This window comes from Mesoplodon mirus, assembly GCF_964341445.2.
Source record: "Mesoplodon mirus genome assembly, chromosome: 2".
Lineage (NCBI taxonomy): Eukaryota > Metazoa > Chordata > Mammalia > Artiodactyla > Ziphiidae > Mesoplodon > Mesoplodon mirus.
Window position 1 is genome coordinate 195,114,300 of NC_138977.1, and position 15,073 is coordinate 195,129,372.

General features: G+C 35.3%; 1 protein-coding gene across 4 annotated transcripts in view; it reads left to right on the plus strand.

The window, feature by feature from the left end:
- HECTD2 (HECT domain E3 ubiquitin protein ligase 2) overlaps window positions 1-15,073 on the plus strand; it is an 87,660-nt gene that overhangs the window by 45,232 nt on the left and 27,355 nt on the right. For all 4 annotated transcript variants that reach the window (XM_082639244.1, XM_082639245.1, XM_082639246.1 and 1 more), the window contains 8 exons: window positions 1,404-1,542; window positions 2,911-3,013; window positions 3,433-3,522; window positions 6,414-6,478; window positions 8,712-8,757; window positions 10,494-10,603; window positions 12,025-12,173; window positions 12,756-12,879. In XM_082639244.1, the coding sequence (XP_082495370.1) occupies window positions 1,404-1,542; window positions 2,911-3,013; window positions 3,433-3,522; window positions 6,414-6,478; window positions 8,712-8,757; window positions 10,494-10,603; window positions 12,025-12,173; window positions 12,756-12,879 (826 nt within the window). The remainder of the gene's footprint in view (window positions 1-1,403; window positions 1,543-2,910; window positions 3,014-3,432; window positions 3,523-6,413; window positions 6,479-8,711; window positions 8,758-10,493; window positions 10,604-12,024; window positions 12,174-12,755; window positions 12,880-15,073) is intronic.

The following is a 15,073-nucleotide window of genomic DNA, read 5'->3' on the forward strand; positions in this document are numbered from 1 at the left end:
ACCTGAATAAAAGTGGAGGAGGGAAACAGGGCCTGGAAATCCCAGAAAGAAGCTACCATGTATTTGAGTTCTACATAAAAACAAAAAAAGGGGGAGCTACACCTCCTTCTGAAAGTTTGGGAAAATTAATTTCAAATAAAATTGGCTACAGAAAAGAAACAAGGTCAAATTCTATAATTTTTAATTACAAAATTGTAATAAAAAAGAATAAGAAACAGAATAACAGCCACTTGAACAATGGGAGCACATCAGAAACACATGCCCACAAAAATAGATAAAATACTATTTCAAAATGAGCTAAAGTTCATTAAGAAAATGGTATGACACTTGAAAGAATGCCATAAATCAGAATTGCAAACAATGAAAAATGAGGTGACAATAAAGGAAATAATTAGATTTTTTTTTAATTTTAGAAATAAACTAGAAGGAACACAAAAGCAAACAAATGTAACAGATAATGCCTTAAGAGAAGTAGAAGAGGAGAAGAAGGAAGTATTTAAAATTTTAAAAAGAAATGAGGAAAGAGATAAAAAGAAACTGAGAGAAATTAAAATTAGAATAGGCAGAAAAAGAAGGGGTTGGTAGCACTATTCCTTGACTGGTTAGTGGTTTCAGAGGTGTTTGCCTTATAGTAATTCATTAAGCCATACATTTGTTTTGTGAGATTTTTGTGTGTTTGTTTTATTTTACAATTATAAGATTATAAAATGCAGCAAAAAGGCAAACGATGAACTGGCAGATATTTGGGAAAAAAGAAAAATACATAAAATGTTCGTGCAAATTGATGATAAAATGCTAAAACTCCAATAAAGAATTGCAGAGGATGTAAATAAATGATTTACATACACAATTGACCGTTGAACAACATGGCTTTGAATTGGGTGGATCCACTTAATGTGCTGATTTTTTCAATAAATTTCAATAAATACATAGTATAGTACTACAGCATCTGTGTTTGGTTGAATCCACAGATGCTGAACCGCAGATGTGGAGGGCCAACTGTAAAGTTACATGGGGGATCAGTGCCCAAACTCCACATCATTCAAGGGGCAAGTGTATTCAAAAGCTAATAAACACTAAAAACATCTAGTCTCACTGAAATAATCCCTGAAAGAAAATTTATGGGAAGGGAGGCGATGAAAGAAAAACTCTGTATTGTATCAATAGATTACTTTTAATATCAGATACAGCCTAATTTATCTGCTATGGGTGAAGTTGGGTAGGTGGCAACAGACCCTCCAGTAAGTGCCCTTCAGTGTGCTGGGTTTTTCTGTTATATGATCCCAAGGGAATGCAATACAAACTAATCCATTGTTCTCTGTTCATGTTGAGTTAGCCTGGCATTTTATAATTTGGATAAAAATTATGATTAATTACATTGAAAGCTTTTTTATCCTTCACAGTGAGAGACCTACCACCAATTTGCCTTGATGTTAGACAGAAACAGCGCATCTCAACAGATGCTTTGTCATCTGAAATGAAGCCCCCAGTTCTTCCAGAACCCATCCTTCCCGTTCAGCCCAAAACTATGAAAGACTTTCTGTAAGTTTCGACTCATTGTTACATGTAGACACATAGTCATCTGCATGTCAGCGCTTTACATAATTTAATATTTTTGTGTGAGAAATTAATTGAACTTGTGGCTCATTATAAGGTATTAGCCAAGAGTGAAGACACAGAAGACTAGATGTCTCAAGTTGAAGGTGAAAACAAACATATAATTAACCAGTAAGGGATAGATAATGTTGCAGCAAAAGACACTAAATAAGAGAAAATGAGTCAAAACAGGCAAGAGAGACTTCCCTGGTGGCACAGTGGTTAAGAATCTGCCTGCCAATGCAGGGGACACGGGTTTGAGCCCTGGTCCGGGAAGATCCCACATGCCGTGGAGCAACTAAGCCCATGTGCCACAGCTACTGAGCCTGCGCTTTAGAGCCCATGAGCCACAACTACTGAGCCCACATGCCACAACTACTGAACCCCATGCTTCTAGAGCCCATGCTCCACAACAAGAGAAGCCACCACAGTGAGAAGCCCGCACACCACAACGAAGAGTAGCCCCTGCTCACCACAACTAGAGAAAGCCCATGTGCAGCAACGAAGACCCAACACAGCCAAAAATAAATAAATTAATTAATTAAAATAAAGAAAAACAGTCCAGAGGAGGTAAAGGTGGTAATAAAATAATAGAACATGTCCTTTTTAAAAAATGAGATTTCATCTACTATGTGACATATAAATCATAAAAGCCATGTTAGTAGTAAAAACTACTAAAAAACCCAAATGGAGACTTGAAGGACTAAGTGGGAATGAGAAAGTAGGGACAGAATGTAAACAAAATCTGTCAAGAAAGTTCGCTATGAAGTGAAGGAAAGGAAGAGTGATCATTGTAAGGAGCATGTCAAAAATTAACTTTTTAAAAAGCAAATGGGAGGGCTTCCCTGGTGGCGCAGTGGTTGAGAATCCGCCTGACAATGCAGGGGACACGGGTTCGTGCCCCGATCTCGGAAGATCCCACATGCCGCGGAGCAGCTGGGCCCGTGAGCCATGGCCGCTGAGCCTGCGCGTCCGGAGCCTGTGCTCCGCAACGGGAGAGACCCCACCGTAAGAGGCCTGCGTACCACAAAAAAAAATAATGATAATAAATAAAATACTCCTAACTAAAAAATAAATAAATAAATAAATAAATAAATAAATAAATAAATGGGGAAGTTGAAGCTGGATTAATATCTTAATCCAATTAAGAATTATAAATTCATAAGCTACCTTTACTTTAACTGGAACATATTTCTGTATTCAGCTTCATTATTTCAAGTTGCATGTTGGGTGACATTTATCTACAAAGAATTAATACTATTTTATCTGAATAACATTTTTATCTGTTATGGCTAATAAATGTTTTTATTTTAGGGAAGATGTAGAAAAAGCTAAGTCATCAGGAGATTGGAAAACAGTACATGATTTTTATCTCACAATGTTTGATTCTTTCCCAGAACTAAATGCTGCATTTAAGGTAATAATACATAAAGCACATTTTTCACTTTTAGTTTAAATTTTCCAAAGAAAGATACTATAAATTAACCTCTTTTTCTACCCAGTATTGGCTTAAGCAGCTGTTTAAGCAAACATAAATAGGTATTAATTCTGAAATTGTATGTATCACAAATAAATATTACTTAAGTGATATCTTAAAGATTGTTTTTATTTGTACTAATGTTAATGTTTGACTCCATTCTTTCAGTTTGAAAAAAGAAAGTAATTAAAATAACCCTTATATATTTATTTCTATTTTTAGCAATTTTGCCCTCACAGTCCTTTTTTATCATCATACTAGGAATATTAGAAATTATGTAGGAATAGTTATGGTACAGATATTACTTAGATTAGTTCTTAAAATGTTATATACACTTGGTTCTTTAATTGAATTTGCAGAAAGATGCCTCTGCCTCGTTTAATACTATCGAAGACTCTGGGATTAATGCTAAATTTGTGAATGCTGTATATGATGCCTTACTTAATACTGTAAGTATTATTTATGAACACATGCAAATAGCATAATTGTTTGACTCTTCTGTATTTTAAAAGCAGCCAGACAAATATTGTAAAACTCACCTTGTAACATAATTACATGAGAAACTCTGATATAATTTTTGGTAAATTTAGTTGAAATTCTCAGAGAGTTAGATTATTTTATTCTTATATTTTTCTAATTAAATGACAATTCAGCAGAAAATACTTTTACGTTCAGCCCTTATTTAGAAAGGCTTGCTAAGATAAAAATCATGCTTTACTGACTCAGCAAAAGGAGGTAAATTATTTGGTTGTATTGGAATTACATTGAATCTGTAGATCAGTGGTTCTCAAATTTTAGCATGTATCAGAATCACAGAAAAGGCTTCTCAGTATTCAGTAGGTCTAGGATAGAGCCCCAAAATTTGTGTTTCTAACAAGCTCCAGGATATGTTGATTCTCCTGATCTGGGGGCTCTCTATGGCCATGTGAGTTTGAATTTCATTGTAATTATAATTGAAAGTCCTTGAAAGATTTTAAGCTGGGAACAAAGGGATGACGGACCTGATTTATAGTTTAGAAAGATCTCTCTGGATGTTATGTGGAGGATGATCTATAGTGGGGCAAGAGAAAGGAGTTAGGAAGGCATTGCCGAAACCTAAACGAGGGTCAGTGTTTGGACTAGGGTTTTGGCAGTGGAACTAGTGAGACATATTCAGACTCTGAGTATATTATGGAACAGAGCTAAACATACTTCTGTAGATTGGATGTGGGACTTGAGGGAAGAAGGAAACTGAGTGGATGGTATTGCCATTTAATTAGATGGATAGGGCTCAGCCATCAGCAGAGAGAAAAAGGTGTTTCAAGGAGGTAATAATCTTGTCAAATGCTGCTGAGAGATTTAGTAAGATTTGGACAGAGAATTGAGCACTGTCTTTGATAAGGTGAATAATTGATGACTGACTAATAAGAGCCGTTTCCGTGAAGTTGTGGAAACAAAGCCTACTTGGAATGGGTTGAAGGGACCATGAGAGGAGAGTAAGTAGGGATAGTGAATACGGACAGCTCTTGGAGAGTTTTGCTGTGAAGGGAAGCAGAGAAATGAAGGGTTAGCTGAAAGAGTACATGGGTCCAAATGAAAGGTTTTTAGCATGAGCAATATATTAGCCAGGGTCCTGGCAGGAAACAGATGACACACTCTAACTGGTAACCTGGAGAGGAGAGGACTGTTTACAAAAGTGTTAGCAGAACAAGGGAGGCCCTCAGGAGTAGTACAGTAGAGTGAATCTGGAGATGAGCTGTCGGGGAGAGGGCTGCCTTACAGGAGATGAGGGGCATAGCCAGCCCATGGTGACCTTGCAGGGAGGGCGTTGAGGGAATAAATACCCCAACTTTCCTCTCTTCCCTCTTCTGTCAGTGTTCCCTATGGCTGAATCCAACCAGAAGGCAAAAAAAGGCAAAGGAGTCTGGTTGATGTAGTCCTTAGTAGTCAGCCTCTTAGGGCATAGACCAGGGTGGAGCAGAGTGAAAATGCAGAGACACATCCGTGCAGATGGTATTAGGATGTAGTGTTCTACTGATGGGAACGACCTAGTAGTGTGGAAGAAATGGATGATATGGGGGAGATAGAAGAAAACTGAATAACCAGGTCCTTGACAAGGTGAGAGAGGATGGAGCATAGGGCTCAAGTGAGGGGGTTGGGCTTGGTCAGTTGTAGTGCAGGTAAATGATTAGAATAATAGTGGCAAGATGAATCTGTTCTCATTTGGGTGCATCTGTTTTCTCTCTAAAGTGTGTGGCAAGATCAAAGCTGAGAGTGATGATGGGAAGGAGGTGTTGGAGGTTTGAGGAATGAGAAAAAGCTTTGAAATAGTTGTCATGGAGACCAGGGAAGTAGATGAACTAGGGAAATGTTGAAAGACTGTCAGTGGTGTTGAGTGTCCTTTTGAGATTTGTGACATAAACTCAGTGTGTCTAGTCAGCACATTTGTGTGATTTTTCTCCTGCAGGCTTCCATTGCTCTGGGGCGCTGTTTGCCTTCTGGGTGTGAAGGGTCACTGCAAGCAGAGGAGGAGAAAGGAATGATGTATTAAATAAGTATATTAAGAAAGGTGCTAGGCTGAATGAGTGCTGACAGACATGTCTTAGAAGTGATGATTGTGGTTTTTTTTAAATAAATCCATGATATACGCTTGTTTTCTTGACGTTTTCCCCTTTCATATAACAACATGACAGAGAAATTTTGATGACTGTTTGGAGCTTCTAGTTAATGAAGGTTTTAGTCATTACTTCTTATGAGCTAAAAGCACCATCTAGATGTGTTTTCATTAATTCTTATGGGACATGTTTGGTAGTAATTAAGTTTTTTTAGTATTTGAATTATTAAACTATAAAAAATGTTATTTAGTACCTTTTTCAGATCCTATAACAAAAAATCTTTATCTTGTTATTTTTTTATTGAACATAATTTGGTTGTACTTAATAATGAATTGTGGGCTTAAGTGCTAATTATAACATGGTATTGGTAGGACTAAATATGTCCAAAATATATGCAGTCATTTTATATTGTTAAACATGCTATTCTTAGATTTATGTTCATGATTTTACCCTGTCAATCCAGAGAAAGTGAAATTGTTTTTCTTTTTCTGTTTTCACTGTTATATAAAACTGATGGTAGTCATCAAACAGCCACTATGTATATTTGTGCAGGTTGTACAGTGCACATCCCAGGGAGCATTCTCATTATAATCTCTCAGATGTGAAATTGAGACTACCATTAAGTGGTAGTCCTTGGTCATCAAGTCTGGTTTTAACTATTGAAACAGATCTGTAAATATAATTAACATATAAAAGTCACCTAAATAGCTAATCCTAATTATTTCATGATTTTCTTTTGCCTACAGCCTCAAGACATTCAGAAGACAGTATTAAAGGGAATCATTAACAGCCTGTTACGAGAATGGAAAGGGTAACTGAAACTAATATTTGGCTAATCAGTATAGATGGTTAATATACACAGCTCATCCATCTTTAATATATACGTATGTGTTTTACTCTCAGAAAAGATTTTAGTTGCTACAATAAAAACATAGATCAGAATGAAATTATAAACCATTTATACAAAGCTTTTTAACTTGAGACTTATGACTTCTCAGGACAGTCCACAGGTGAGCTTCAGAGGATCTGTGAATTCTTTAAAATTGTATATAAGATCTGTCATGTACAGATATATGTGCTTTACAAAAATAGGATGGGTAGTTAAATCAGTCACCTAGAATGAAATAATATGGGCGTTAAATTTAGCCTTGGGCTTTCTGGTAGCAGAGCAAAATTTTTCTCATTTCTAATATAAGGAAAGTAAATTTAGCTACTGAAATATTTTTTCCTGGAACTAAATATTGAATTGTTACGTAAGGAATGATGGACATTGTAATTGATAATGTTTTGAACTGTGAATATGCAGAACACAAAAATATACTTTTAAAAGCACATATGATTTAAATTGGTGTTACTTAACATTATAATTTAAATGATAGCTTCTATTAAAGACAAATAATACCATTAAATTATAATTTAAATGTTTATATTTAGCCCAATTTGAAAATACCAAACTAGAGTTCTTAAATATAATGTTAAATGTACCCTATCTATTTTAATAACATTGTTCCAATTTTCAAAGAAACTTGTGGTTTTTATAGAAAATTGAGAAAAGTCAAGGTAGTATAAAAAAGTAAAAATGTAACATTTTGCAGTTTTTTTCTAGTCATCTTTTTAAAACAATTGAAATCATACTGTATTTTTCATGTGATTTTTAACTTAACAGTATTTTCCTAGTTTATCATTCTAGTAATACTTTTGCATTTTCCTTGAATTTTATGTTTCTGGTTGAATACATAATGCTTCATTGAAAATGAAGGGGAAAATTTGGAATGTAAAATGAACACTTAGGAGAGTGGGGAAGTCCAGTGGTCCAAAACTGCTGGGACCTCAATTCCCTCCAAGCATGCTCACACAGCTTTCTAACCGCTGCTCCTCAAATGTGTGCCCGAGACAGATGAAAATAAATTGATGCAACTTACTTATCAAAGGATCATGTGGCCTTTACCCCCAAAATCTTGTTTTATTTTGGATTTATAATAACGACAACAAGATCTACAGTTTATTGACTGTTTACTATGGGCTAGGCACCTTTCAAACAATTTTGCATGTATTTCTCATTGAATCTTCACTACAATCCTGTGAAATAGATAATATGATTAGTTTCATTTCACACTTGAGGAAACTAATTTACAGAGAAGTAAATTGCCCAAGTTAACACAGTAAGTGCCTGAGTCAGAATTAGAACCCAGGCTGTCTGGCAAAAGAGCCTATGGGGCTTCCCTGGTGGCGCAGTGGTTGAGAGTCCACCTGCCAATGTGGGGGACACGGGTTCGTGCCCCAGTCCAGGAAGATCCCACATGCCGTGGAGTGGCTGGGCCCGTGAGCCATGGCCGCTGAGCCTGCGCATCCGGAACCTGTGCTCCGCAACGGGAGAGGCCACAGCAGTGAGAGGCCCATGTACTGCAAAAAAAAAAAAAAGAGAGAGAGAGAGAGCCTGTGATCTTAACTACAATTTCTGTACCCAGAACTGTATACTGAACTAAAATACTAGTGCATAGAACAGGAAAATGGAAGTTTTCATGGTACAGCTATAAAATGGGGAAAAAAAAAAAAACGGACTCTCCTATCACCAGGAATTTTAATATTTATGAATTGCTTTGGGCTTTTTAAAGTGTTTTCAAATATAATTTCTAAAACAAAACAGTAGTCCTATTGAGAAAATAATCTGACAATTATGTAGAATAGTATAGAAAGAAATAGTTTAGATTTTATTTAAACCTAAATAATTTAAACCATTATTCAGTCAAGATAATTCTTCCACAGAGAAATATTACTACTAATTTAAAAATTATATATATACATTTGTATATATATCAATTTCAAAATGTAATACATATGTTATATATTCATATTTCAGATGATGTGGCTTTATGTCTTGTAAAGATCATCTAGTACACTTGGGCAATGATTTATGTTTTCAGGTTTAAGTCTAGTTTTTGGCTTTTATCAAGTCAATTCTCACAGAAACATTGAGAATTTTTTATTAGATACTATAAGATTAAACATTCAACTCTAATCAATTACAATTATTTCTGTTTCAGTCCACGAACAAAAGATGATCTTAGAGCATATTTTATACTTTTACAGGTAAGAAAGCAAAAACATAGTTGAAGTGTGTAATTCATATCTCAATCTATGCATGTGTAAGTGAAATGATATCAAATACTAAGTATTATTTTGAGCAACATTTTGGATACTTTTTTAGATTATAATTACTTATAACCAGAGAATTAAAGTTATAACAAATAAACAGTGGAAGGCTAAATTATCTCCAGGATTAATATTTTAACTTGCCTTCCTGCTGTGGGATTCTGGAACAAACAGAATGGAAGCACGTTTCCTCCTCCAGTCAACTTCCTTTCTTGTAACTAGTTTTTTAAGGGACTCTAAAACTTTCTTTTATTTCCCAATTAGTGGGTTTCTAACTTTTCTGTGTATTTTCAATAAATGTTTAAACTAGAATTCTAATGGAAAAATCAAAGTGGTTGTTTATATTTGCTAAAGCAAATATGATTAACTTTTTCCTCTTGAGAGACACAGATTCATTGATACAAAAAAAAAATAAGGTCCAAACAAATGAAAAGCAATTTTAGTTTTTATAATTTTTTGAGAAGTATGTTATTCCCATAGCTAGTATACTATGTTTGTATTATTCTTTACAATTTACCAAAGGTGTTCATATAAATGATTAGCTCATTTAAAGATAAGAAAAAGTTATAATAAATAAGATAGGATGTTTAGTTCAATATTATGTCCAATAAAAGGAAATATGGAAGATAGGGGTAGAAGAAGGAGGAGAGAGGAAACAAAAAAAGGGGAAATAGATAAGTGGTAATTGAGGGATGTAAGGAGAGGAAGGGAAGTAAAGAGGTAAGAGGAGAAAGACAAAACTAGAAAAAAGAGGAAATATACCTGGAGAATAGTAAAAGCTAGAAAGTGACAACATGAAGCTCAAATTTTTAAGTGAGTGTATTGGTCAGCAGTAAGCCCTGCTCATGACATCTTGTTCTTATGAGCTATCACTTGATGAGTTTATCATCTGGGGTCACTCCCTCATTTTGAACCATCCTGACCATAAGTCAATTTTGAAAAACACATGGTGCTCTTTTATTTTTTACAATTTTCGTTTATTGTTCAATAGTACTCATTTTTCCCATGGAGCTCTGAAATGTACACTGTGATGGAGTTTTAGATTTTGGAAATATAACTAGAGGTTTTGCTTGGTTTACAAGCTCTACTCTAACGCTTAAAAGTTCTCTGAAGCTATTATGTGGTTCTCCCCTTGTTCTTTGTGAAATATGCAAATAACTCATTTCACAATGGCAAAATTTCATTACCAGCTTTTATTTTTCTAGCATTCTCTCTCCCCCTTTTTTAATCAAGGAAGAACCAGGTTTTTGTTTAGTTGGATAGTAGTAATTGCCACCATTTATACCAGGCAGTGAGCTACGTGCTTTACATACAGTTTGTTTTAATACTCAAAACAACCTCCAAGATAGATACTATCATTCCCATTTTTCAGATGAGGAAGTTGAGAATCAAAGTTTAAGGAACATTCCTAAGGGCATATAGTAGTAAGTGGTAGAATTAGCCCTCAGACCCAGATCTGTCTTAATTCCAAAACCACTGGACCATAGTGGAAATCCAAGTCTCTGTTAATTAAATAATTAAACAAATAGATTCTTGTTTTCAAGGATTTCACCTAGTATTTCATAATCTCAAATTTAGTTTTCTGAATTTGCCACTTAGCTCATTAAGCATAGTGTCTTTCCTTTTACATGTTAACAAAATTTTAACGCAATTATCTTTAATATCTTTTTCAGAATCCTCAATTTAATAACACATCTACATATGTCATCTATGCTCACTTGCTACGACAGATAGCTACCTTAGTGGAAGCTGACCATCATTTCCTAGTTCACTGGTTTAAAAAGTAAATTATTCTATGATATTAAGAACTTTTATAATCTTAAAGTTTTAAGTTTGTTAGTAACTTTATAAGAAAATATATTAAATGTTTTCAGGTCTTGAGAAATGATACTTATAATCCACAGTGCTTCAGAAGCCAATTATAAGCATATTCTTTAGTACTACATAGAGGATACATTAAAGATCTGTTTTGTATGTAAGTAATCATTTTGCTTGTGCCAGCTGTTGTTGAGATTTCTGTCCACTGCTTTTGCATTTTATACAGCACATTCCTATCATTGATTTTTCATATATCTCAAAGATGGTGACTGGATTTGCTCATACATTACTATTTTAATTTGTGTCTTTTTATTTCCTATCAATAAATTTTACCATTATTTACACAATGCCTTTTCCTTACCTAAAAAATCATTGTAAAACATACTAGCCATCAATATCAATTTATAAAAGTACGGTACTTTTTTTACACAGAAAAATACTTACATTAACAATTACTTTTCCCCATGACTAATAAAAGTTAAAGAAGCTAAATATTCCCAAAATTAATTTTAAATACGGTCAATTCTTATTATTAACAATAGTTATGTTCTATAAAGCTACTGGGAACACTGAATTGGTGAACAGTGAAATACAGGGTTAGCTTCCTGCGAGCCTTTGGTCACAACATTTTTATCAACCAATCAGTACATAACCTTGCTTTATCTGTATTTCTATTTAAAGACACCTATTTGATATAAATTTTTGTTTTATTAACATTGAACTCACGGCCAACAGCACCATAACTCATGTCTGAGCAAATTTTATCTGACACAAGTACCTTCTCCATAAGGCACATCACATCCTTCTTTACTTAGGAACACTAGACAGAACTTCAGCACTATAGTTAAGGGCCATTTTAAAACAGCAGAATCGCTAACAAAAAGCACAAGAATTTGAAAAACATGACCCTAAGTAGACTGCATAAAGGACACTTGTTTGCAGTATGAGAGCTAAAACAAGAAGGCAGAGTGTGGCCTTGTTCAGCCTCGGCATAAGCAACTCCCATTTTTTGCCACTCTTTGCACAGCCATGAAATGACCACGAAAGCGCCACAATTATTGATTTGGGGATCAGAATTAAATTGTAGGGAATGGGTGAATTTGCAAATACAAAGTCTGCGAATGAGGATTGACTGAATACTAAAAGCCTTAAAAGTGAAATGTTTAATGCTAACTTTATAGTAATTTTGGTGTTTATTTCTTATTTAAGAAATGATATTCGAGGTAAGATTTTGCATCTTTTCAAATTTTTGGCAATTTAAGAAATAGAGTTGGGGGAAATAGTCTAAAATTTTATGTGTAAAGGATGAACTTTGATCTCTAACAAATATATTGCCAAAGTAGAAAATGTGAATTTTGATTGGAATTATTTCAAAATCTTTACCAGATTATCCCAGAAGAGGTTCAAACAATTGGTAGAGAGATTGCTGCAGTTTATTTCTTTACGCCTGTTTCCTGCAAAGCCTGAAGAATTTCCACCTATATCAAAGTGTTCCTGGTGGATCCCATCAGCATCTAAAGTGTTGGCTTTACTTAGTAGGTTTTATTATTCAATCATCTTTACTTTTCTTTTGTTAAATATAAGGACATTTCCATAAGGATCTCAAAATACTACAGAAGCATTCTTACATCTTAAACCATTCCTTTGAGGAGAAGAGTTGTAGTGATTTATTTTCTGTTTTGCTAATGGATTTCACAATTAATGTATAAGCATGAAAAAGCTTTATGCATTTTATTGGACAATATTCTGTTTTATGGCTCTCAACTGCATACGACCTGCTACATAGTGATTCCTAAGAATACAAGAACTTCCATTCATTCCTGCAGCCCCCTAGAACACCCTGATGGGGAAATAGGATGCGTAGCTGGCCATCTGCCTACTCCCCTTACTATACTATTATAATCCCCACGATTCAAGTTTTTTTTTTTTAAAGCAAGAAATTATTGGCTTCATTTTGACCACAATTTTAAAACTACCTTTCCGTTTGGCACTACAATTGCTTAAAGTAGGAATTTCTAGATAAAGCTTTCTGGTGGGCATTAAAATGTTCTTATTATTATTAGAATGAATCATGTACATGTTAGGAAAGATCATTATGTTAGAATTTATCTTTGCAGATACTGCAAACAATTTGGTTCATCCTCCCCTTATTCCTTATACTGATTTCTATAATTCTACATTGGATCATATTGATCTCATGGAAGAATACCACACCTGGCAGAGCTTTGGAAATTCTCACAGGTATGATCAAAAGCTCATCTGATTACTCACCTAAATAAAATGCTATTCAAAATAATGACTGGCTTTTAAGTTTGTGTAAATAAATTTAAATATACACATACCTTTGCATATAAACTTATAAATGTAGTTTAGATATCCAGCCTTGAAATATCATTATATTTCTTAAAGCATTCTCTTTTTCTATTACATTTTGAATTTATAGTTATGTTAATATGGTTTTGGCTCGATTAGTAGTATCTTTTTAAGAAGGGAAAAGTTCTATCTTAGTATGCAGTTTCTTATATCTTATTCTATATGCCGTCACCTAGCACAGAGGTCAACAAACTTTTTCTGCAAAGTACAGGATTATAAATGTTTCTGGCTCTTTGGGCTATACAGTCTCTGGTCTACCATTATAGCACGAAAAACAGCCTTAGAAAATATGTAATTGAAGGGGTGTGTCTGTGTCCCAAAAGCTTTATTCACAAGCCTAGGTTGTAGGCTGTATTTGTCCCATGGGTCATAGTGTGCCGCTGCCTGATCTAACACAGTGATCACACGTGTGTGCACATACACACATACATTCACTCTTTTTCTCCCTTTCTCTGTGGATGAAGTGTTTGTCCTTTATACACAGTATTAAAAGAATGGATGTTACAGAGAAATGGCTTTACTAGAAATGATTTATTACAGTAGTATAATAGATTTTGGAAACACTTGGCCGAATTCTTTATTACCCTGCACCTTATATTCACACTTACATTTTGGATTAAACCAGCAAGACTATCCCAGACTTAATTTATTCTCAGACCACAAGATATCCTGCAGAATGCATTATTCTAAAGGAGACTGACTAAGAAATAGGATGTGGATATAAGTAATCTAAAGTAATCTAAAACCCCAGGTTACTTCATAAATTGGTTCAGGCTCCCAGGGACCCTTTCTACCAGAATTGGCCTAAAACATAGACTAGCTTTCTGGACGTATCTGTGTCCACACCTGAACTAAGAATTCCGTTTCTGGGGACCTTGGTCAGTCTGATGGATGTTTTCTTGACAAAGTTTATTTTACACTTTAATGTAATTGTAATGTTGTAGACAAAACCACAATACAGTTCCGAGAGTTATTTTGCATATTTCAGTGACATCTTTTTAAAATGCAGAGCTCCTCTAAACACTGTGCCATAACGTTGTTGTACCAAAAGTGAGTTAACAGAGGTTTGATTCTATGATCCCTTCAGCCCTTAGGAAGCCACCCTGGACCTAGAGGGGGACCGGAGCCCCAGGGCAAGTCACATGTCTGGCCATGGGCAGCCTCATCTGTTTATCTCAGTGTGTCATACACATAGTATGGTTTGTCTACGTGCCGTGACTGGGGAAAGGCTGAGACGCACCATTTTAAAGTACATAAGACCAACATTATCCTACTAAGTTCATTGCACTTTTTTTTTTTTTTTTTTTTTTGCGGTACGCGGGCCTCTCACCGCTGCGGCCTCTCCCGTCGCGGAGCACAGGCTCCGGACGCGCAGGCTCAGTGGCCATGGCCCACGGGCCCAGCCGCTCCGCGGCATGTGGGATCCTCCCGGACCAGGGCACGAACCCGTGTCCCCTGCATCGGCAGGCGGACTCTCAACCACTGTGCCACCAGGGAAGCCCTGCACTTCTTTTTATTTCCAAATTTCTAGTTAGCACTTAGTGATTCAAAATTATTACACATTAATCCTGAACAGTTTTCTTACTGCTTTCTAACAGTTTCATCCCAAGGGGAAAGCCATTTCATTTTCAGTTCACACTAGGGCTGTTTCCTTTTTCCTTGTCATCCCTACATTGCACAGTGGTCACAGATGCACTGCTTGACTGTCCTCAGTGCATTCCAACTGTAACTGATGGATGCATTACAGCCACTTCTGGTGGGAGTCTAACTCCTGAAGTGTCATTGCTACGATACTAGTTCTTTCTAAGTGCATTTCTCTGTGTGGTTTGTGGCTCTTTTATATAAATAACATAGAATGAGCTCTGACCCAGGAAAGAAGTTATTTTCATAACTTTTGATCATATGTTGTATTTTTACAAATACATACCATTTCATCTTACTACATCATTAAATACAGTGCTAAAGCAACACACCTTTTTCTAACTTTTATTTTATTGCTCTTAAATTTACTACTTTTCCTACCATAGTTATTGCTACATTTCCCATTTCTGAAGCTCACGCA